Consider the following 24,899-nt stretch of genomic DNA (forward strand, 5'->3'; position numbering starts at 1 on the left):
GACAACTCTTGATTCTGTTGCATGCAGCGCCAACGCTCCAGCCTATATATCCCACCACTTGGATTTGTGCATTGACTGTGTAGGTGTTTAATTATCCGCCGGCGGCCAATCACGTCGCTCTGATGCTGCGGTCGACCAATGGGACGCCTCCTTTCGGTCCTGGCTCACTCATGAGGGATATGGCTTTTGCGCTGACGTCATTCCTCAGTCACTAAGTGCTCCATTCACAAAATCCACCAGTCATTTGGACCATTTGCTATCCCCCCCAATTTGCATTGATGTCATTAATTAAATAGGAGGCAAAGCAAACCGGTGGCCGAGGAGAAGCATCACCAGCAATAAATATTTTAAGAACCTTCCAAAAATGTTACATTGCATGCTATATCTCAAATGCCAAATCGATAAGACCCCCCCCTCCAACACCACCCTCCCAGCTAAGCACTTGCAGGCGGGGCCATCTGCTGGGGAGGGATGTATACTACACAGTGACGCACTCCCGGGCTCTTCATTCATAATGCTGTTTGGACAACTCCAGCTCTACACCCACGGCCAGTATAGACCATCTTACACACAATCATCTTATGTAATCAGCTCGTTTTGTGCACATATGATTTGATTCACCACAAACGATGAGCTCGCAGCGCTCGTGTAAGGAGCCATGAGGGTCAGCTCTGCTCATAAACTACTTTAAAACTACAGCTCGTGTCTTATTCTCCGACTTAAACCATCCCTGTGATTTACCTGAAACCTATTCCTCCTCTCGCAGCAGCTACTGTCTGCGATAAAACCTCAGCCAAGTATGACAGCATCCCCCCCCCGCTACAGTGAAACATCAAACCATATTGAGTTAATAAAGTGATACCACAGTCAGGCCAGTAATGATGGCCGCCCGGGCCTCCTCCCACACACTGAGTAAACGAGTCGTCCTCGGCAAAGACCAATCGATGACAGCCTCCGACAAGAGTCGTTTCTCAAAAGCAATTACACAACTGTTTGTCGTGCACCGTCGTCTCAATTCCCTGCCTTTTCATTAGTGAGCAGGGCAGCGTGTGTGTGTGCACAGTGGACATAATGAATGGACATACAGCAGGTGTGTGTGTGTAAATCTGTGTGTATGTTCTGGGTTGTATGTCAGAGTAAAAGAAGGGGAGGGTTTGCCTCTCCTTGTCTGCGTCATAGAGGAACCCCATTAGACAGGATGAGCCTTTTAGTGCTATTGAGCCACCAGGCTCACCCATGTCGGACGCTAAATCACTGCTGAATAGACAGCTGCCGGGTCTCAAGACATGTCGAAGAATCCGCTGCACTTTCCTCCCTGCACATCAACTGTCCTGCAGAGTTTATTACACCAGAAGAGCACACGCCTGTTATAAACTTACATGAAAGTTTTCTTCTTCAGCTTTTGGACGTGTCTGGCAAAGCTGCAGACTCTGTATGAGTGGGTTTCCAGTCTGTTAAAAAGTACTACCTCTCAGGAAACATGCCTCCCTAGCCTCCCCTCTCCCCTCAGAGATGCATGATATATTTTCCCGATAGAGTTCTGCCTAATTCAACACTACTCTGATCGGCTCATACTCATTTCTTTAAGCCGAGCAAAAAGTCCACATTGATTCCTTGTTTTAACCCAACCCATGACCTTTACCTTAACCTAGAAGAACAAAAGCTCCGGCACTCACAGAATCATGGATGACTCGGTTTAATGTGGGTAACGAACGTTTGGAGTTGTGCACGCTACTGCTGCTGTATTCTTTAGCTTAACCTTACAATGTAGTGTCGGGGCCTGAACCTAACTGGACAGTTTAAAAAGTTTTAACCACCAAACTGGTAAGAGCTTACGACGGAGTATTAGGGCCACATTGAGGGAAAAAAATTGTCTAAGATTTCGAGAACAAAGTCGTAATTTTAGGCTGTGGTCAGCCTGTATGTTATTTTGAAGGGTCGACTGCGCTGAAATGACGAAGATCACGAGTCATTTTCAAATAAAGTCCTGATAGTTGTGACAAAGTGGTCCGAAAGATTTAAGTATTCCAGTGCAGGCGGCTGGCTGCTCTTCTGATATTTATTACATTTAACAATAGTCTAAAACAACGACTTTATTCTTGTAATTTCGATTTTTTTTCCCTTTAATGTGTCCCTAATACTCTGTCGTAAGATCTAGACAACAAAAGTTCTTGGTTTATCTAAGGAAAACATCATGGCTTGGGTTGAAATATGAAGTCTGAGTTTAAACCCATTTACTTTCCTAGCCAATCACAGCACAGTAGGCGGGACCACGCAGAAAAGTGAAAGAAGAAGAAGTAAAGGAAGACATACTTTATTAATTTTTCACAAACACAAAGGCCTGAAATACACACATGCACAAACAGGACTCTATGGACACTAATGGAGAGATGTCAGAGTGAGGGGGCTGCACATGAACATGCACCCCGAGCAGTTGGGGCATCCGGTGCCTTGGTCAAGGGCACCTCGATAGTGCCCAGGAAAGGAACTGGCACCATGCTTGGTCCGACTTGAACCGGCCACCCTCCGGTTCCCAAGCCAAGTCCCCCCAGACTGAGCTACCGTCTACCCCAAAAGACAAACAAAATAGAGATTCAAAAATGTCAACTTCAAAAGCATTTCATCCTTGAATCAGAGGGGATGTGTGTGCCAAATTTGCAGATATTACCTGAGATATCTCAGTCGTGAGAAGACGACAAAGGGCAACATCTGTCTACTGAAGATTTTGTACATTTTTAACATCAATTTAGGTCTATCAATCTATGTGGTCGTCTATGTCTGCAGGAAGTGTTAGTTCTATCCTGTGGCCTTTCAAAATCTCCCGGACAAATCGTGTGTGGTTTGGTTTGCATCACTCTTCACCCCAGGGAGCTGCTGCGTCCATCCTGACCCCTCCGAAGTTTTCCCTCAGATCCTGAAAAACTTTTGAGCGTGGAGTCGATACAGAGACCTTTGAAGCCACAGAGAGATCAACACAGTCACTGTAGTGTAAGTTATTAGTGGAGACACAATGACTGCTGCTATGTCTGCTGCTGCGTATATGGCTTTATTGGACGTGAGCGCTGTCGTGCTATATGTCATCTTAATGGCTCAGCTCTATTGGGCCAATCAAGACAATGTACACCTGCAGACATGATGGGAGCACATGTTGGTGGACATGTGAGAAAGGCAGTGCAATATGTCAATATAATGACTGAGCTCATTCAGCAGTGATGTATAGGTGTGTTTTATCTCATGCACACACAGTGAGTTCAAATGCAACCGTTAGTCAGCAGCTTAGTCTCATGTGACTTAACGTGACCACATCCGATATCCAAACAACACACGTGCAGGCAGCGGTGGGAGGACTGTTTGCTTTAGGAGAAGTAGAAACACCACAGCGTTATCGATACAATTTAACTTTTTATATTTGGATTTAACTGACGAGTATGTTTTATACTGTCGCGTTGCGGAGTAGCTAGACGGATGGAGGAAGAACGAGGAAGAGGCGACGTGCGTTGCGAGCTCAACAGTGGCAGCAACAGCTAACCCGAGGTTGAGGTGTCCCTGGGAAAAAAACAAACAGGTTGGCTAACTGCTCTCGCTCGCTCAACGTGAGTTGACTCTTCTCCAGAACGCCAAAGTCCCGCTTAACAATAACTTCCTCTTCCCTCCCCCGGAACTACTACAGCCTGTTACCCACTACGCCGGACCCCTCCCTCAATAAACAACTGCAGAACAACAGCAGGAACTTAAACCCAGCGTTAAAATACATATATTTTACACCTCATATCTAAGACCTCAATATCTGGAAATCAGTATGTAATTAAGTAAGTATGCTGGCCTGGCCGCATCAAAGTTTCTGGCCTCTGGGTTTACTTCACTGTCATGAAATGCGATTAACTGAACATGCACGGTGATATTTCCCCCTCTGTTCCCGTCAGAACTTCCTGCTTAGCTCACTTGAGGACAGCTGACACAAACTGTGATAAACAATCTATAATAGGGGGCGTTGGTTTAGCTCGGCGGCTTAATCACGTGTCCCCTATACAGAAGAGACAGTCCTCGATGCTGCTACCCTCGGCCCCGTCCTTCCTTCATCCCCACTCTCTTCCCCTGTTTCCGACATTCTCCTCTCTCTCTTAATAAAGACGTAAAAAGCCAAAAACTAAAATAAAAACAAAGATCAATAATAGATTTAATCCTGTCCAGGTTTCTTTTATTGAAGGAAAATGGTTTTTGGGCCTCTGGGGATTTTTTTATCTGCAATACCACCAGTGGCCACTAGGCAAAACTGGAAGCAAGGCTGAGTGGCAGCATCATATGCAGCTCTTTATAAAGCATCCACTTTCTCCTGCAGTGATCTAAAAGGTAAAAATGTTTGCAGCAAGTTTTTTCTCTCATTTTTAATAATGATTATTTTCCTGGAGTGCCAAAAAAGAATTCTGTATTTTTCTGCTTTGCGATAAAGTTCATTATCGTGTGGCCCTCAGATTTATCTCATGACCCTTTGGAGGAGTCTAACCCCCCGGCTGGTAATCACTGACCTGGACTATTGCCTTCTCAGGCTCATAGCAACATCTTTGTGAGCATATAAATATTATCCCATGGTTTCAACATGACAATCCTAACATGACTAATGTCACTCGCGTTTTAAGGAATATTAAGGCGACCAAAAGCGACCAGTACTTCCTACCTCTTATGAAATGAAGGCACTGTACATATAGTTTGTAAAAGGGGCATGGATCTCAGCATTTCTCTCCACCTACACAGAACAATTAGAGTGAAGTTTGATATCGGATATTGGATCTTCGGTGGATGTTTATCGCTTCACTTTCAGTAACTTGTAAAGAAAACGACTAAGACGAGACTAATGAGCGTATTTTTCGATTCTTAGAAAAGGAAGGACAATTTACAACCTCCGGTTTCAATACTTGAAGTGACACCCACAGATAGATGGAAGCAGTTCACACCGGTTCTTTGAGGCGTGATGAAGAACATTCTGGGAAACACAGGAAGTCACTAAGTAGCCAAGAGACACGGATGACTGGCTTTAATAATGTTGAGGATGAATCTTGCTGTCACGCTGCGATTGTCGTACATGAAACTCAACGACTCGTAAATCCCTGTGTCATTAAAGACCTCTTACATTGATCCTATAACAAGCATGTACAGAATACACACATAAAAACTAAGAATATATTATTATTTTGGTTAAAGCTTCTAATCATTCTTATCTCATATAAATTAGAAGTTCATGTTCACATCTACGTTTCCATCTGCCTTTCTCACATTCATACATCTGTACACTCGTGCTCTGCTGCAAACTCTTCATGCCATGATGGTCCTGCACAACACATAGATTCTGCTTCTCAGAGGCGCGACTGAAAATCAGCTGTTGCATCAATTACCGCTGGATGTGAACATGGGGAAGAAATCAATATCTGTAATTGTCTGCCTGAATTCTGTCCAAAGAACTAAAGTCAGTGCACTGTCAATGTGACGTATAGCACGCATTGTTGTCCCAAGCAATTATGCAATTATGCAGTTGATGTTGTTTTTGTTGTTTACCCGAATCAAATCAGATATTCAGGTTGGAACCAACTGATAATAAAATTAGGGATGCACGGTATTGGATTTTTTGCCGATATCCGATTTGCTGATATTTTCCATCCCATTTTATTGATTTCGATACCGATATGTTTTTTTCCACCTAATTGCAGAGAACATAATGTTTTCCCTGTAGTGGAATCGATATCATGCCTGCTCTTATTGTAGTGGCCCACTGGCAGACGCAGAAATAACATAATATAAAAATGCTTTTTATAATGTACACATTCACTGGGCAAAACTACTTAGACTTTGGCCATGTACAAAATGCCATATTTATTTTTATGTCACATTTTCTTTCAAATAAAACTGTAATATTCATCCAGCTTTTTTAGGGAATCATCGAGCAGTTAGGCAGAATTAAAGCGTTGTTTTATCTGCGGAAAATATTGGCCGAAAAATTATTATCAAGCCATTATCTGCAGATACCGACAACGTGCCGATAACATCGTGCATCCATGTACAAAAAAGTAAATAGAGAACCGGATGAGTCCATAAATATCTCGAGAAAGTCTGTAAGTTGTCGGGAAAAAAATGCCAAAAGTTTAGTGTTGAAATGTTTTTTCTGACCAACAGTGAAATATCAAATAAAAGAGGAAAGCATCGAGACAAGAGAGTAGATTTTCCCAACATTTAACATTTAAATGGCTAAAATCAGAGGCCTTCTTTACACTGCTGCTCCGTCACAGTGCCATAAAGAAGCTCCGTCATGTTGCCTTTGCCATTGTACATTGAGCTAAGCTACGTCCGGCATAAAGCCGCCCCACTCTGATGCCCCACCATTCCACCTCGTAATAAGGGGCGTAATAATCCTGCCTTGAACTGGCAGTGTAAAAAGGGGCTATTGATTATCACAATGGTTTGCAAATATTTTTCTTCCAATCAATTCATCGCCTTGAAATTTCACAAGCCATCTGACATATATAGAACATTCATGTGTAAAAACAAGTGGAAGGAAGATCCCATCCAGCATCGTAACATGATCCTTTCCCTGTACAGAAACCATACATCACCACTGGAAGGACAGTGAGTGTTGATGGGGTCAGAGCCGGGTGATATGATCTATGAATGGCACTGCTCCCCGCTGGGCACCTCCCAGTCAGTTAAGGCCGAGCCCATCCAGATAAATCACTTCCTGGAGAGAAAGGAAGGCGAAACAGCACTTAAGTCATTATCTAACTGCAGCCTGCTGTAATGGCTCTCAATCTCCAAATCTAATCAGTGGCTTGCCACCACAAAGGAGGCTCGCCACCTGATTAAATGCAAGTTCAAGTGGTGGAACTGGTGTGGTTTTACATCAGGAGGAAGGGCGACTTTGTTTGAACACCTGGGATGGAGCGTTCGCCGGGGTTTAGCCGGCAACATTTGGAGTGAAAGATGGAGCTTCTGGCAGGTGTAAGGCTCTTGAACACGTTGTTCTATCTGTTAAACCACTGGGACGAGTGGCTGAGGAGAAGGTCATGCTAACATTTGGGGACAGGTTATCCGTTAAGGGAGCATGTTAAATGTCAAGGAGCACACAGGGAAGTCTAATTTCCCAGGCGTTTGCCGTTGTTCATTCCCAGACATTAGGGAGATTACATTCAATCGTTGAGACCTCGAAGCATCCATCAGGGGCCTTCGCCATCGCAGCGTGGGAGGGATGTCGGCCCCCCTGTCTCTGACATCACTGTCTGAATGGCTGGGCTTGCTCGTATCTACTTCACATCCATTCAAGAAAAAGCAGCAAACGAGAAAAAGAGACCTCTCAGCAATCTATAGAGAGACACTTACAAATGCTGTGGACGGGCGGAGCAACACTGAGAGGAGTTTGTGTTTCCGAAAAGTGCCTGCTGGCAGTGCTATTTATCATGATTACACAGGGATGAATGAAGTGACCTGACTAGTAGAAATATGGTGGGATTGGATTTGAGTCTTGCAGCGATTACGCCTGCCAGCTCGACTAAACAAAACATTATGAGAATCATCCAACGATTTATTTCATCCACTCACATTTTCTAATAAAAAGGCAAGACCTGCTGGAGGCCTAGACGCTGATGCACACACAAATCTGGGTTCTTGTTTTAAACCGTTACAGACTGATGCCGATACAGCACCAATCTCCCACTGGAGGTTGAAATACTGATACAGATATTATTGATACAGCAGTGTTTAAACATGTCTGTCGGGCTGATTTAAGGTTAGATAAAAACTCCTTACCCGAAATGTGATCCATAGCTTAGTAGGTACAGCAGGTATTTTCAAACTATGGCACCCAAGCTGTGTGCATGGGGCCGTAGCAGCACCAGGGATGTGGGAGTGGAGGAGCTGTCTATAGCAGGTGCATCACAAAATATACAACACAAGTACAATCAATTCTTTGCAACAATGCTAAACACAATGAAAGCATAAACAAATCATGATCCAAATCAAAGCCACCACAAAGGATTGCGGTACCTTATTGGGCTTTATATCTGCTTTAATGACCTGCTGGCTGTGCATTATTCAACTTATACCACGTCTGCTTTCTGAAAACATCAGTAATTTCACATAAAATATTGCTTTGGATTTAATTTGAATGTCATGTCTTCTGCTGAAAAAATACTGCTCAATTCTGCTGTTGAAACTGCCTCCGTGTCAATTTTAAACTGTAGACTGCTTAAAATGTGCCTACTTAAGGGCCTGTGTCCACCATCAGCGTCTATTTTCTATACAAAACCGTTTCCGTGTTTTCAGCGCAAAAACGCCCTCACCATCAGCTGTAATAGTTTAACTTTTGTAACACCACCACGCTTCTCCCTCACCAACCAATCGAAATGAAGAAGGGGTGGGACTTACAATATCAACTTTTTCAACGACAAAGGCGGAGGAGAAGCTAATCCTGGTGGTTGCTGATATTTTACTCATGCACCTAGACTCGTTTTTTCGAGGGTGCAATTTCCAGGTCTCGAGCTGCTGCTAACGCCAGAACACGACTCCTTTTATTGTTTTCTTTGTAAAACTTCCTTGAATAAAAGCAAATATTAAGCACACAGAGCGATTTAAAACAGACTAAACTGTCATTACCAAGGGAAGCTGAAGTGCAGACGGACAACTTTCATAACCTAGCAACAGGAAGTACCTGTGAGAAGCACTCTGAAATTGAGGTCGTGGGCGCTGCCAGTGCAAAAAACCCTGTTAGTGGACACAGGCCCTAACTGTTATAGCTAAAATTCAACTGAACATTTCCATTCATGCTGAAGTGAGAATAGGTTAACAGGCCCATATGAATAACTGTTCCTGATGGAGGTTTACTGCATCACTACTGTCAAAGTCTTTAGTGTAATTGAATCAGGTGGAATAGCCTCTGTAGCAACGGTCTGTTATTCACAGCAGTGTTCTGTTATACAGAAATAACAGACTGTAGAATGCCAGAATCAACCAATCAGAATTGAGTATTTTAAAAAAGCCTCTTAAAAAACATTATATGAGACATTTGATGGAAACAATATTTGAAGACATCTTCCAAACCTAGTTATGCTTGAGATTTTGTGTATCCACCGTTATTTTTGCTTGAATAACTCGGATGTACCTTGAGAAACGGAGGAGTGACTCAGGCTGGTGCCGTGTCAAAAAGCTGGGCAGGGGCAAGCAGTTCCTCTCAAGTATCTTAAGGAAACTTGGCTCTCGTCGTTGGAGTCATTTCAGATTCAATCACACTTGATCAACTTGGCCCGTGGCCCGTAGTATTTATAGAAAGTTAAACGTTATGCGGTTATAAAGCCTGGCTGCGACCCAAGAATCTGCCATCATTTCTGCCTCTGCAGCAAAGCTGAGAGTCGGAAATTTCTGGCTCTCTGTGCGGCCCGAAGATGCTCAAGTTACAATGAAATCAAGAGGGGAAAAAAAGAGACCTAACATTTATTCCAACTTGATTTATTGTTTTACCCAAAGCTAAGTCTACTGTCTGTTTTAGACTATTGTTTTGAAAGGTTTTAATAATCACCTCTTTCTCCTCTATAATCCTTTCTCTTTCGTTACAGTGCACAAAGTCCTTTCCTTGATTTTCTTCTTGGAATGAGGCTTTTTTGCACCATCTTATCTCTTTCTTTTTTCCGTCTTTGTTCTTGTACCTTCTGCTGCCTTGCTGTGTGTCTCATCAACGAGTACTCATCATCCCTTGTTCTCCTTATCTGATGACAAATATCTCAAAATGTGAACCATCAAATTCCTGACCCATGAACCTCCTCTTTCCCGTTATGTCGCCCTCGTTGACGTAATCGAGTCGACCAGTTAATGATTAGGCCGGCACGGCAATGAAATTAATATGGTGTGTTCAGTCGTTGCATTTTTTTCCTCCTCACCACCAGAGTTTTTTCCAGTCAGTCAAACGCAGTTAAAAGCGCGCTTCACTCGCAGAAGCCATTACGGTGACATGACTGATCCTGAAGCACAAGAGGCCATTAAGGGGGTTTAATGAAAAGATTAGCCCGAGCAGCCAGGTGTCTCCAGAACAACACTTGATCACACGCCCACCTGAACGTTTAAGTGTCTCTGTCAAATCAAATGGTGGACGGGTTCTTCATGAAGAAACCGGACATGTTCCTGTCTTAATAAAAATTGGTCAAACATTGTTTTTAGAGAAGATGTCTAGACATCAGTGTGTCATCATCTACAGAAAAGTTCAAGAGTCAAATAGCATAAATATCAAATTGAGCCGACCTTTTGCTTTGAACCAGAAGTCCTCTGTGTATAAACTGTTTGCTTCACTTCACAGTGAGTATTGATTGGTAAGCTCTGCCGTCGAAGCAGATGACATGATCACGTAGCAATGGCTCGCGCAAATCAGACGAGGGCTTTTTATATCAGCCCGTAATCATAAATGTCAATAAATCCTGTACCACTAAATGCAGACTAAACTAATACATAAGAGGAATTAGTCACTGGAGGAGCAGGTATTTCAAAATGCAACTAAACACCTGATGAATACTACCTACATAACATTTGCAGTAAGAGAGTCGCTGGTGACATTTAGGTTTTGGTAGAGACCAAAAAGGGAGCCAAACAAAGGGTGAATATTGGACTTAAAGTGTGAATCAGTTCTCTTTTAAACTTAAGTGGTTGTATGTTTTTGTTTACAAGTTTATTCAGCTGCCGACAAGTGGCCTAGAAAAACAACTCCCACTTCGCACGACAGACATTTGACTCTGACTTCACGTTCAGTGTTGGTTAGCTCAAGTGCTGGTATCAAAAGCTAAAGTTGTATTGATGTGTACCAGGTTTGGAAACCATGTTTAGTGTAGACAATCTGACTAACTGTTATCATTTGCCTGCTCCACTATTGATCAGCGAGTGAAAAGACAGGACGTATTTAAAGGCTGATTGTGTCACAGCGGCGCGTTGAAGGCTGTCCCATTTAGAAGACTCCTTCAGATGCGCCTAACAAGCATTCGCGGACCAACATGTCCTGAGATGGCGACTCTCAAGCAGCCGAGGAACACACTTTAAATGCACAAGTTTTTGGTTCAACGCAATCGAATAGCTAGCAATATAAATTGAAAAAATAACGAAAGGGGCCTTGAATCTTTATGCACTTTACCTTTAAAATAATAGGTTATGTTACGTGACGTTTGTTAGGCTATATAAGCTAGTTAGCCAGCTAGCTACCTTTTGCTAGGTGACAGGAGCTTTGTGATGCAATGATAAGGGCAGGAACAGCTGGTGATACAAACAGGAAAGACTCAGTAGACCAGACCATCTCATTTCAGTTCAGCCTCAGTCTACACCGGCTCCTGAGAATGCAGGCTAAATGAGACGCAGCTAATGTTAGCATTCAATCACGTCCTTGCTAACACGAGACGAGCTCCTGGCTAATGGTGCCTACAGTGTTAACCTTTTCATATGTATATTTTTTAATAAGTCTTTTGTTCCTAATCTCCTGTTACGTGCCGTAGTGCGGCGAGTGTTTCTCTCCGTCCTGCGCGCTCCCCAGGTGCTGCTCTTCCACTCCGTGCAGCAGGTGATTGAACTCACCTGTGCCAGCTTACCAATTAAGGCAACAGTTTAAAGATCAGCAGAGAGGTGCAGTGGGCCATTCGGCTGCGTCTCACATCAGTGCTTACTCCTTCTGTGGAAGGAGAATGTCTTTTTCCTCAACTCGGAAGTTTCTTTGTTGTTTCTCATTAAAGTTATTAGTGTTTTGAGACAGAACAGCTTCTCTTTTGTTTGTTCCTGATAGAAGATATTTTGTGTTTTAAGTTTACTTTAGTTTTTCCCTGGGTTTTATTTTACTGTTACTTCCCTCATCCCCGTTCTGAGGAGCGTAACATCTCAACTTTATTACATTTCTTAGTTGTGTTACTGTTTAAACATGGATTATTGAAACTGCACTGTTACCTTATATTTGGGGGAAGATGGGGTCAAATTTAGGCGCTCATGACAAAAATAGCAGCGTCTACAGAAGAAAACAGGAGTGCATGTGTGACGTCAACGTGAAGCTCATTGAACTGACATTCACACGAGTCGAATCAGAACGTATCGCACAGCAGACTGAGTTTGGTGTCAAACATTCACCTACTGGGAAATAGGCTACCTCATCGTCCTGAAAAATGTGCTATAAGAAAAGCTACAACAAAACAGGAAGAGTGACTCATGCTGAAGCACGGCAGGGTTACAAGCCTTTACTAACTTCTTCCAGCTCTTACTATCATCATGTGTCAGAGTGAGAGTCACATCAACGATGACGTTTGAGATGATTTGTGGTATCAGTTCTTTCCGCCGTTCAATAATTTGTGGATATCAAACAGATCAGTGCAGCGCTATCTGACAGAAGACAATACTGACTGCTCACATTAGTTTTAATTCAAACAGCAGAACTGGCTGAGCAAAGGCAATCAGTGCTTAAATGTTTGCGGGAGAGCCAAAGTAAAGATTGGATGTGTCTGTTCGGTAGGCTGAACATCATCAGATGTTTCTGCATTGGCAGTGACAGGGGATGACAAATGAATAAATGGCTGTGGTACATTCACTTTCAAATTAGGCTCCGTTATCATCAAGTCCAACGTCTTTACATACCGTAAACTGACCGACAAACATCCTTGATCCAAACGGGAAAGGAAGAAGCTCTTCTTTTTTGTCATGTTTTAGGCTACTATTGCATATGCTTAAAAATTATAGCCCTTTACAGAACCTTTTATGCCTCTTGGGGGATTGTGTTACAACAGATATTCTGCCTCATGTGGTGCCACTTGAGTTAGCGTCAGTTTTGGCTCACAACTACAAGTTTGATACGAACGATCTGGGCATGAGGAGTTAGGAAGAGTTGAGCTTGCAAATGTTGCCCTAACGTCTCTGTGCTACATGCAACAACTAGCGCACCACACCCAAATCTCCAACCACACTGTTGATGGTTGACTTGCAAAGAGGGTAATTATTTGAGAAGAAAGAAGAATGTGGATTAAAATGATGGTATGGCTTTTAAGGTATTTTTCAGCCTTACATTTTATGCTGAACCCAGCTGTAGTTGTGCTACGTAGCTGAATGCTAATTTTCTCATGTTAAATTCGAGCTGAAACGGCATTTCGAGAGTATCTAGCTTCCGTATCGTATTTCCGAGTGAAACAGGACGTGCAGGCGGGACATATCATTGGAGGGATTTGTTTTGATCGTTGAGAAGTGGGCGTAGACAGACGTTCTCCACAGCGCAGTAGCTAGCTAACTGACCGAGCGTTCTTGGTGCTATGCGGCTAAATGTTGCAGATTGATTGGTTGAAATTGTTTGGTGCTAACTTACCGGAAGAAAAAATGATCGGATTTTGATATAAGAATACGAAGAAATGGATTTTCTGTATTTTTTTTGGCCTATATTGTCAAATAGATGCAAAATATTACCGGGGATGTGATCTAAAAGGATTCAAATGACATTTTTCATTTCACCTCGACTTTAACATACAGGTTCACATGGATGTTAGGATGCTAACATTTTTATTTGGTTTGATTTAAGTCTCAAGTTATAAGTCTTTAGCTTTAGAAGATTTCTTTTGTCTGCTTTTGTTATGGCTCCAGCCGTGCTACCTCTTTGTATCGTCCTGTTTTTCTCGTTTGTGTGTGTGTGTGAGTGGGCGTGCCTTCCCTCCTGATTGCTGTGCATTCCACCTTTAGCTCCGTGTTGTTTGACTGTGATTTCTCATCGTGTTCTCTCTGTTAGAATTACCACTCTCCCCGTCTGCTTTAACCTGCCTGCTGGATCCTCGACTCCACCGGCCACGCTCACACCCTCGCCTTGCCCCGGTCTGCTTTTTCTCTTTCTTTCCCTCTGCAACTTTCTGGACAACATTCACCCCAACTTCATCTCCATTTCCCTGCAGTAAAGCTCACTACTATCCTAAAACCTCTAAGTCTGTGTCCTGCATCTTGGTCCTCATTCTTTGGTGAAGCGGAAATTCTGGCAACAACGCGACATAAAAGTCAAGTCAATAATCTCCTCAAATGATAAATGTTGGAAGTTTTTTGGCAAACCATTCAATATTTGTCCAGATATTTCACCCTGAAAAAACAGACATAACCATCTCTCAGGCCATGCCCCTGGACACAGCTCACCACAGCTGTAATCTTCTTTAACAGAAAACATAAACAAAAGTTGGACCGAAGTTGCTTTATCGTCAAAGCAAGCCAATGCCAAACAAGAGGGAATTTATACTACACTTGACCGTGTACAGTCGACTGTAATACTCAACAAAGTGTGTGAGTCTAAGTGGAGTGAAGAGATAAATCCTCCCGGCAGTTAGAGAAAGCTTTACAGATGCAACACTGGAGGGCAGAGGCTTTCCCTGCAGCTGCAGTAAGCGGACGTCCTCTTCAACGAGGCCGAACAACATGAGCAGCAAATTTAATTTATTGTTCCCACAGTTTAAGATTTTGGAGCTACCTTTATATTAAAGATGAGAATCTGTGTGGGAATCTTCTTGTTCCAGTTTATCATCTAACTAACTAGGTTATTATGGTATAATCTGACTTCTCAAGCATCAGTGCACTCTTTTTAAAAGAGTTTAAAGTTGTGTTGAGTGAGCCGTAGTTAGATGCAGTCGGAACATAAAAGTGACGGATTCTGGTGCTTCAGCTCTGGTGTGGCTGCATTTCCTGGCATTAAAACAATGAAAATGATGGATAGGAAAATTGTCGTCGCTGTTAACATAATGACTGAAATCTGCTTCCTACAGGACTGCATTTCCTTCTTACAGTGAAGAGTATTACTCAGTCTCTTTTCACAGCAACCTGATTACTGTTGGCCGGCACTGGAATGAGTCAAAAGCCAGTTTGAGTGAGTGTGTGAAGCTCGCTTGCATCAGATTGTTTAAAGTGAACCTATTTCTGCTGTAATCAGATAAGGTGTGTATCATAGGCTGTATGAATAATGGAACAAGTCACGATGACATCACCCATTAGTTTAAAGACTGCGGTTTTTAAGTTTTTGTATTCGCTGTGTTGTGTTTTTGGAGCAGGAAGTGACCATATTTGGATCAGAGAGTGGTTCTGAAGAGGACCGAGGGGTTTCACCTGGATCCCACAGGATCCGTGGCCTGCGCGTTCTGCCTGCACCGTGGTTCTGGTCCGTCAGACAGCGCGAGCCCTCGCTGATCTTTGGTGTGAGAGTGGCAATTTAACGAGAAGAATCCGGTCTCCTCATCACTACAGACTGCTGTCTATCTATTATTATGCTAATTTAAAGCTTCATATTTCACTCTGTGATACCTGTGAGTAGCTTAGCATAATTTACAGTTGAAAAACCTCCTCATGTTTCTCACACTGGTGCTCTGTGCAGGCCCTCATACAGCCTCTGCCTGACACAACTCAGTTAGCTCTGTCCCTTTAAGAAACCCCGCCCCTAAAAGCCCACTTTCTTCTGATTGGTCCGCTCTCTGAAGCCTGCTGAGGCTGCACTTTGTGATGCCATAAAGTGCAGTGTGTAGAACAAACAGTGTGAAACCTGGCGTTCACAGCAGCCTGCAGACTGAGCTGAGAAGCCTGGGGATTACTCCAACATACTTTTACCTACAGATTCCACAATAAGTGAAATGTGTACATAGTGTATATTGTTTATATTATTATTGCACTTTTTGTCTTGCCTTCTTTATCCATCACTTATTTTACCCTGTCCTTTTACTTTGAGTTGTTGTAACAAGTGATTTCCCCCAATGGGGAATCAATAAAGTCAATCTTATCTTATCTTACCTTATTTGAAACTTTAGTTAGTTAATTTAGTTTGGACATCCAACATTGTATGTGTTTAAATGTGAAACAGCATAATACCACCTCTTTAAAGATAAGCCAACAACAATCCTGGCTGAAACATGACTGAAGTAGATGAGGTGACAACTAAGAGACAGACTGCAGTATCCATCTGTCAATCATAGCAGCCACACCCCTAATAATGCATAACTTTAAGCCTGAATATAATTCACTTGGGTTAGCTCTATAAAAATCACCATTATTGCAGACCAAAACCAGTTTTTGTACCAGGCTGCAAACATGTTTAATTCAGCTGTAAACTTGGACATTTTAACATGGGGCCTAATGGAGATTGACTCACTGTCGGAGCCGGCCTCTAGTGGCCACTCGAGGGACTGCAGTTTCTGGCACTTAAACAATGGCTTCATTTTTCAGCCCTGGAGGATGCAGCTTGGTATGCACTTCATGAAAGAGCCTGGGTGGTCTGATAATTGTAGCTGTCTACTTTATGTTTCACAGACTGTGCACAGAGACTATCTTTTCTTTTCACCTGCTTTTGTTAAAACATGCACCACAATGTTCTGCTTTTTTTTTTTTTTTTAGGAGGAAAGCTTCTTCAGCCTTTTGCCACTGAAATGTTGCGTAAGCTCTTTCGTCAACACCAGGAAACTGACGGCAGCGAACACAATCTCCGTGCCTCTCCTCACACACGCATGCCGCTCTGGCCTCTGCCGTAGGAACCGTTAACGTCAATGATGACATACAGTATTTGGACTCATAAAACCTACGGAGGGGAGGGGCTGAGATGGCTTTCCTCCGTTCCGTTTGCCGTGCGGCTGCTGAACCCTGACCCGCCTTGTTATGGGACACCTGCCAGCTTAATGCAACCTTGGCTGAGCCGCCACCTCTCCTGCCCATTAGTCCAGCCATTTTCCAGGCTAAAACACATAGAGACCTATTTTAAGCAACAAGGGGATGGGAAGTGTGGAATATTTAGCCCCGCAGGATGCAACGTTTATTCTACACTGAGTAAATTTATGCTCGGGTCGACACTGCTTTCATTCATGAAAAATTGGCAGCCAGTCCGGTAATAGTCATGACAAATATAAAAGGAAAGAACAATCTGTGCTGATTCCTTTACATTTAAATAGATTTAATCAGAGAAACATAGGGGAATTAAATCTCAGGTTTAAGTTAAGCGTTTGTTGTTTCCCATGTGGTTAAATCAAACTGAAAGCATGAATGGGGAGAGAAATGGGCGCACTCACACTCCCTTCTACTCCCTAAAACACCTCCCTCTCCCTTTCCCCCACCACTACGCACGAGCACAGAGTCCACAGTGTGGCTTGGACCCACCGCACAGTGACTCAGGCTGCTCTCCATTTGAAAAATTAAAGTAGGGGGCCGTTTGGCAGAGTTAAATGAGGCCCCCAGGAAAAAAAACATGCTGAGCTCAGCACGGCTCCTACAATCTCAATCACAAAGGAGGAGGTTGGCGCGCTGATGTAATGGCCGCCGCCGCCGTGCTGCCGCTGCCTTGGCAGAGGAGGAGAGCTCGTCAGCACAGCCTTACTAATTCATCTCCCTCCCTGCCTCCCTTCCTCCCTCCTGGATCAAGGGTACATCAGATATCATTAACAGAGACAAAAAGGCAAAGTTTAAAACGAGACACGGAGCTGGACGTACGAGAGGAAGAGGCGACCAGGGAGCTTCTCGGACACACGGCACGAAAGAGACAGAATCTCCTGAGAAAAAGATGATTCTTTATTCCAGTTTGAAAACCAGGATTACCTACAGAGAGTGTTGTGTGTGTGTTAGGAGGGTCATAGGTCACGTGGGAGGGACCATTTATTACATAGTCTCTGGTAAAACTGCCACTCACCTGTCAGCATGCATCCACCTGTAGAGCTGATTTACGATCGTATTAATATTTTCCCGCAATAAATAAATAAACAACAATGGATCCTTTAAAGGGAGTCGTTTCCACTATTCCATTATTGACTGTAACATCTCTAGCATTTTAAAATAAGGACTCAGCAGACGTGGGAAAGCATTCAGATCATTTAATGAAATAAATGAGGAAAAACCACAACGTAAAAAACAGAAGTCATGTTTTTTAAAGCTTTTTAAATTATTTAAAGTGAATTAAGACAGCTTGATACGAATTGCTCTATAATTAGATATATAATAATCTCACAAAGTAGAAGTAAAAAGTAGCATAAAATGTACTTGAGTACAAGTTTGGAGTATTATAATGCTTACTTTAAAGCACACATCTACAAGCTGTAATATAAGAGCATATCGTACTAGTACCAGTATATACACTCCATTCAAATCTAAAATCAAATTTAATCGATCAAATTTTATTTGTATGGCGCCAAATCATAATCAAGTTATCTCAAGACACTTTACAAAAAGAGCAGGTCTAGACCGACTCTTTATGTTATTTAAAGAGAGGCCCAGCATGAATCACCATGAGTAGCACTTAGCAATATTTGGCACATTGGCAGAAAAACTTCCTTTTAACAGGCAGAAACCTCGAGCAGAACCAGACTCACGTTGAACAGCCGTCTGCCTCGACTGGATGGGCCGAGAATGGGATAGAAGGAGATGCAGGATAGAGACAGGCAAAGAGAGAAACAACAACATATGTTCTTGTTACATGAACAACAACAGACACACACTTATGGTTACAATGCCAATAATAGTGGTAGACTAGTGTGAAGATTGGCTAAATAAATAAATAAATAAATTAGCAAGAGAAGCAGAGTAATGATAAAGGCTGAGGTAATCGTAATTGTAACCGTTGAAGTCAACAGGTCTACTATTAGCATTAGCAGCAACAATAATGATACTGATAAAAGTCTCTTTAATTTTTGTATCAAGCATTTCCTGTTTGTTTTTTACTATTTTAATGTTCTATGAGGGACTTTAAGGCAAATGTTTCTCAGTAGTATGTTTAAAGTTCACTGCATCTCTCCGGCTGCATTTTTAGCTGTTAAGTTTTACTTTAAAGCTAATTAAATGACTCTCGCTGTTTGGGGGGTGTTAAGAACGAAATGCAGGTTGTTGCTGGTAAATATGTGAATTTTAAAAAGAAATATGAATATATCAAGACAACTCACTTTTAAGGCGTTGTACAAATGCATAGGTTGAGTCATGCAGGTTAAGCCAGATTAAAGAAGCTCCATCCAAGTGTTTCATATTTTATGAGTTAACATTGAATCCGACCGTTCAGTCAGACGAAACTAACGCCTGCTTGATTGATGATAAATAAGCTGCTGAGTCTGTGACATGTCATACCAAAATTAAAGACATATTCGTGCATGGCTCAAAGCTTTGTTTTCTCACCAGACCTGAACACAGTCCATTTGACTGTCTTTGGATAAGAGGCCGATCTTTGCCTCCAGTTTAAAGGTCATGTGTTACCTCTTCAGTCTCCAGCGTGAAGTAAAGCTCAGTAGAAGTATTGACCGAAGTGCTCTGTGACTCAGAAATAACATATGTGAATTATTAAAATGCCTGGCTTTTACCTTTTAAGAATCAGACAGCACACATGAAGAACTTCTGCCTTTCTTTTTACAACTGCTTTTTGTACATTATTTCCTTTTTATTGTTTTAATTAGCCTACTGAATTATTTCACTTTATTTGAACTGCATGAAGGAGGACATTATATCACAAAAAACTAAAGAATGCAAATGTTTAATTTACCTTTGCATGTTTCAAATGAAACCAGTGAGCTAACATAAAACTGGTTCATGAATTTCAACAAGAAGACAAGGTTTTACTGTTTCACTCTGTTGCCTTAAACTGTAAGTGAAAAACGTATAATAATTATTATGAACTTAAGATCTGAATTAAACTGAACTAAATTCAGTTAATGAATTTGGACCTGCATCAATTATTTCAAAATCTGATATAACTTGCTACTTCACAGCTGTTGACTTGTTCATCTTTATTCAGGGACTTCTCATGTGTGTCGTTTGTCATCGTCCCTGGTGCACCCAGTGTCTTCTTCTAATTTATTGCTGCCGCCTAGTGGTCATGAACAAACACTGCGCTTGTATGCTCGGTGCAGAAAAGGAAAAAAGACTGAAGAAGTAACAGATTTATTTGGAGAACGGCTCTGAATACCACTTTAGTTCCCCCAAAAAAGTAAACAAAGCATTTAACTGTGCTGAAAGCAGTAGGCCTAGTCGGTTGTCGGTTTTGCACACATTCATTAACTTTAAAGGGGCTTTTGAAGCCATTAACTCCAAAATTTACATTCTTTAAAACTAAATACAAATGTAAAATCAGAATTTAAATAGTTAAATTAGATTTATGAGTTAAAATAAGTTAAAATCCGGAAAAATAAATGAACAAATTTAAATTAAACTGTTTCTCTTCTTTAATCGTTTTGTGTTTTTTGTTATTATTATTAATATTATTATCACTATTGTTGTTGTTGTTGTTACGCTTTTTAAATTAATATGATGAAATAACAAACTATCTGCAGCCAGGAACAACTTTACTTAATCAATCACTGATTTTGAATCGGGGCTCTGCTGTGTTCCCTGACGTCGCATCCAGGAAAATAAATCGAGTTTGGATCACAGCACAGGCGGAGGAGACGCGACACTTGTAATAGCAAAGATGGTAAGTATGAATGAAATGTGAAATACGTAGAATAATTTAACATATTATATGTCTGCTCAGTAAATACACCGTATATCGTGTTTATGTTGTATAATTTATCTGGAAGCCTTGAAAACGGAGTTCATTTACTCGCACTAAGCTAACGTTAGCTAGCTAACTTTTGACTGCACTGTGAGTAAGCAAAACAGTAACTGCTAACATAAGCTGCATGGATGCCGGTTAAATGTCTTGTGTCCAAAGAAGCAGCTAGTGGCTGATATTTATTGACAGTATCACATGACAAATTGTTAAAGTAAACACGATTCGTGTAATTCAGCGCAAAATCACAGATCATTATTGCGTTAGCAATTAATTTGCTGGTTAGCAGGCTAACGCAAAGTAGCTACCAGACGTTAGCCGTGGGTTAGCATCGAAATGAAGTGTCATGTCTTTTACTTTCGTTTTCCCTCAGCCAACATCTGTCTTCAAACTGATAAGTTTAAATAAATCCACAAATTAAAACTCCAATCACAGACTGCAAACTTTAGTAAAGTCGGTATTTTATGAAGCCAATGTCAGCTAACTCTCTGCAGGACGAAGTTAAACTGATACCCAGCGCTGAACATCAACATTAATAACATTAGCTAGGAGGATGATGCTTGCACTCGGTTGCAGGATTCTCTTCGGTAATTGGCTGTACACAACACTGGGGCTTATGTATTATTTAGTGCAGAGCAGTAATTTAAAACCTTATTCTAGAAGAGTACAAGCCGTAGACACTTGTCGTAATAGTCTGTACCTGAAAGCTACCGAGGATGCAAGACAACTATGTAAGCCCAGCTGTTTTATGTTTATTATTATAAAGAGGTTTGTAAAAAAAATAGAAAAATAATAATCACTGTCAAATGATGGCTTGTTTTTGTCTTTAGTTCCGGAACCAGTACGACAACGACGTGACAGTATGGAGCCCACAGGTAAGCAGTGTTAACTTTAACTTCCGTTTCACTTACTTGAAGAAGAAAATTAACATCTATGCATCATCAACATGCCAAAGCATTATATTTAAAACAAATATACATATATATATATATATATATATATATATATATATTTAATTTTTTGTCCAGGGCCGTATTCATCAGATCGAGTATGCCATGGAGGCAGTGAAGCAGGGGTCTGCGACTGTAGGACTCAAATCCAAAACCCATGCTGTCCTGGTTGCACTCAAGGTACATTTAATGTCTGATACATGATTGAATGAGTGATATCTGCCATTTAAAGCAAAACGTAAAAACATTACCACACCTAGGGTTGGGCAATATGGCAATATGTATCGTTAGAACAATATGAAAATGTCTATCGTATGTGTTTTTCTATACGGTCTCTATGGTGAAGTCACAAAACCAGTGGCTGAACTGCTTTACGGCAATTTTTACGTCGTTTTGACAACAACAATTTACGTTCTAATCCTTGCAAGTGGAAGTGAAGCTGGAACGAACCATAGAGGGAGGCGCTGTTTATTGACATGGACATTAACTTGCAGAAAAGGACTCAGGCTCAGTCCAAACGAAAACGGAAACTCTGTTCTTTATTTGTCAGAGGATTATCCAAATATAGGCTCTACCATGTGGTTATTTCATATGGACTAATTATTAGTTAAATTAGCAGAAAACATGCTACATCATGATATAGGATTTGGCCATATCACCCAGCCCTCACCATAAACAGAGCATGTAGCAGATAATTAGTGCCTACTGAATGACAAGTGCAAGTTCCTTCATGATTGTTTTCATGTTTTCTCTGCAGAGAGCTCAGTCTGAGCTGGCTGCCCATCAGAAGAAGATCCTCCATGTCGACAACCACATCGGCATCTCTATTGCTGGACTGACGGCTGATGCCAGACTGCTCTGGTAAGTCTGGCCAGACTAGAATAAAGCTTTTCAGTTAACCGTAACAAATGTAATTAATCCTGAGTTATATTCTTGTTTCCTACAGTAACTTCATGCGTCAGGAGTGCTTGGACTCAAGATTTGTGTTTGACAGGCCACTCCCAGCGTCACGTCTTGTCTCTCTTATTGGCAGCAGTATCCTCCACACAACTGTTAGCTTGATATGTTTTTATTTTAATGTGTTATTTTGTGTGCTATCAGCAGTTATATTGGCCTGTTTTCTTTGTTTTAAATAAGCAAAACTGTTAATTATAAAGTAAAATATTTATGAATGGCTACAGTGATCTTTAACTGAACCTTCAGAAACCCAAATCCCAACACAGAGATATGGAAGGAGGCCCTACGGTGTTGGACTCCTCATTGCTGGCTATGATGTATGTATCTTTGCCCAAGTGTCTATATATTTTTTTTTATCTGTAATATATTTGTTGCCCTGTGAAAGAATAAAGGTCTTATAAATCTCTAATGCAAAATTTGACTGTAGCTAATGTTCATTTGCTGTGTTTTGCCCAGGACATGGGACCTCATATCTTCCAGACCTGCCCCTCAGCAAACTACTTTGACTGCAAAGCCATGTCCATCGGAGCGCGCTCTCAGTCTGCTCGCACCTACCTGGAGAGATGCATGGAAAAGTTTTCCGACTGTAAGATGCTACTTATGTTCATAATTTGAAGAAACCCGTTTTAACTTAGGGCTTGAATATCGTGCAATTTTGCAAGTGAACAGAAATTATTCTTAATCTTTTACTAGACACGTTTTATTTCTTTTTTTTGGCCTAATTCAGTTTCATGACATTTGAGAAGGTGACAGTTCAACCATAGCAACTGGGACGTTTTCTCATAGCTCTTCTTTAACTTCATTATTCAAACACTAAACAAAGCCTTCTACCTGCTGATTTGACGAATGGAAAAGCGTTGCATTAAGAGAGCATTGTTTTGTGTTTCTCAGGTAATCTGAACGATCTGGTCCAGCATGGCCTCCGTGCTCTCAGAGAAACCCTCCCCACTGAGCAGGACCTCACCACCAAGGTACGCTAACTCTATCTGCAACTGTCTGATGTGATACTCTGCTACACAAAACAGAAGGGATCAGTTATCTTTGTCTTCAGTGACGCATGCGCTTGTCTTACCTTTTAAAGGAAACGTGTGTCTGTGTATGAAAAAGTTGAGACAGGAATTCGACAGGATTCATATTCAGTTAAATGAATCCCAAAACCCGACGTTCGGATCTTCTTTTGACTGCTTTCAGGCTGTTTTTCATGTGCATTTCTCTCTTTCAGAATGTTTCCATTGGCATCGTGGGAAAGGAAATGGAGTTTGTCATTTATGACGATGATGATGTTGCCCCGTTCCTGGAGGGACTGGAGGAGAGGCCACAGAGAAAGGTACTGCAAAGGGATCAAGGATTTATTTACACTTAAATTAATGAAAGGGACACTTTTTAAAGAGTAACTGCACACTTAAACACGTCAGTGCTGGTGTTAATATCAGGAATTCTTACCAAATGTATAGACGGCATTTCGTGGGATGGAAATGGCTCAACAAGCCATCTACTGTTTTAAATCAGCCCTGGACCCTGTCAGCCGTTGGTGATGTAGAGACGACCGTTTGGGACAAAATTACACCATGAAATGTATTTATTTTTTAAATTAAAAAAGGAATGTTAATGTCCATCAATGCACATGCGGTCTCCAAAAGCTCCGGCTTCAGGCATCAGTGGGGCTGGAGCCAACAGCTCAAACTGATGGGACTCGGGACCACCACGGTCCTCCACCACACTGAAGTGCTCTTCAGGGGACTCCACCTCCAAAGAGCCCTCTGTGGCGTATGTGCCTTGTGACTCTGTGTCGCTCTCCATTTTCCTCTGGCCGGGGGAGGGGACAACACTGAGCTACCGGACACACCCACCCCCCCTCTCACGTAGGTGCGAGGAATCAAAAAACAGTAGCAAGAAAAAGACGAAAAACCCGCACACTTGCTCCTTCCACAAAAAGTTTAGAAGAAAACCATTGTGTCGAAACGTTGTGATTATCCTATTAAACTTCTCGTGCCGTTGAACATGTGTCTGCCACACAGCCAGTTAAAATATATTTGGGTTTAAAGGTAATTATTCAAACTTTTTGTGTTGGTTTGCTTCTTGCTGAAGGACATAAAAGCAACATTTAGAGATGCTTGTAATTCACACCTTAAGTTGTCCTGTCATATTAATTTACAATGACGTTGTTGCCTTTCTGTGTCTCAGGTTGCCCAGCCTGCAGATGAACCTGCTGCTGCTCCTGCATCTGATGAGCCAATGGAGCACTGAGGCGGTCCTGTCAGTTTACTTCCTGTTATCAGAGGGGGGGCGGGCACAAACCCCAGACCAACCTGACACTTCTACAACTCACTGGAGTCACTCTTTAGGGGGGAACTTGTTGTGATGTGCCACTTGCTAAACTGTTCATCCAAAATATTCTCTGCCAACATCCAACGAGATGTTGCTTTTGTATGAGTAAATGTCCCATTCTTCAAGTAATAAACTCTTTTTTTGAATTGTGCTGCCGCTCTTTGTTTTATTAG

At 41.8% G+C, this 24,899-nt stretch overlaps 1 protein-coding gene across 1 annotated transcript; it reads left to right on the forward strand.

Annotated features, from left to right (window-relative positions):
- Window positions 1-20,356: 20,356 nt before the first annotated feature.
- psma1 (proteasome 20S subunit alpha 1) lies at window positions 20,357-24,877 on the forward strand. Its single transcript, XM_069686133.1, has 10 exons — window positions 20,357-20,413; window positions 21,322-21,366; window positions 21,520-21,621; window positions 22,199-22,302; window positions 22,388-22,476; window positions 22,645-22,715; window positions 22,855-22,984; window positions 23,290-23,369; window positions 23,621-23,725; window positions 24,583-24,877. Exons 1-10 carry the CDS (start codon window positions 20,411-20,413, stop codon window positions 24,643-24,645), a joined length of 792 nt encoding a protein of 263 aa, XP_069542234.1. The 5' UTR covers window positions 20,357-20,410; the 3' UTR covers window positions 24,646-24,877.
- The last annotated feature ends 22 nt before the right edge of the window (window positions 24,878-24,899 follow it).

Source organism: Semicossyphus pulcher, unplaced genomic scaffold (genome assembly GCF_022749685.1).
Source record: "Semicossyphus pulcher isolate SPU_LCO1_2020_fin unplaced genomic scaffold, fSemPul1.0.p SCAF_8, whole genome shotgun sequence".
Classification (NCBI taxonomy): Eukaryota; Metazoa; Chordata; class Actinopteri; order Labriformes; family Labridae; genus Semicossyphus; species Semicossyphus pulcher.

Excerpts from the sequence above, each read along its gene's own strand:
- psma1 (XM_069686133.1), top strand. Across the intron at positions 21,367-21,519 it reads TGACAGTATGGAGCCCACAG|GGCCGTATTCATCAGATCGA; the intron begins GTAAGCAGTGTT and ends TTTTTTGTCCAG. Across the intron at positions 22,477-22,644 it reads TGTCTCTCTTATTGGCAGCA|AAACCCAAATCCCAACACAG; the intron begins GTATCCTCCACA and ends CTGAACCTTCAG.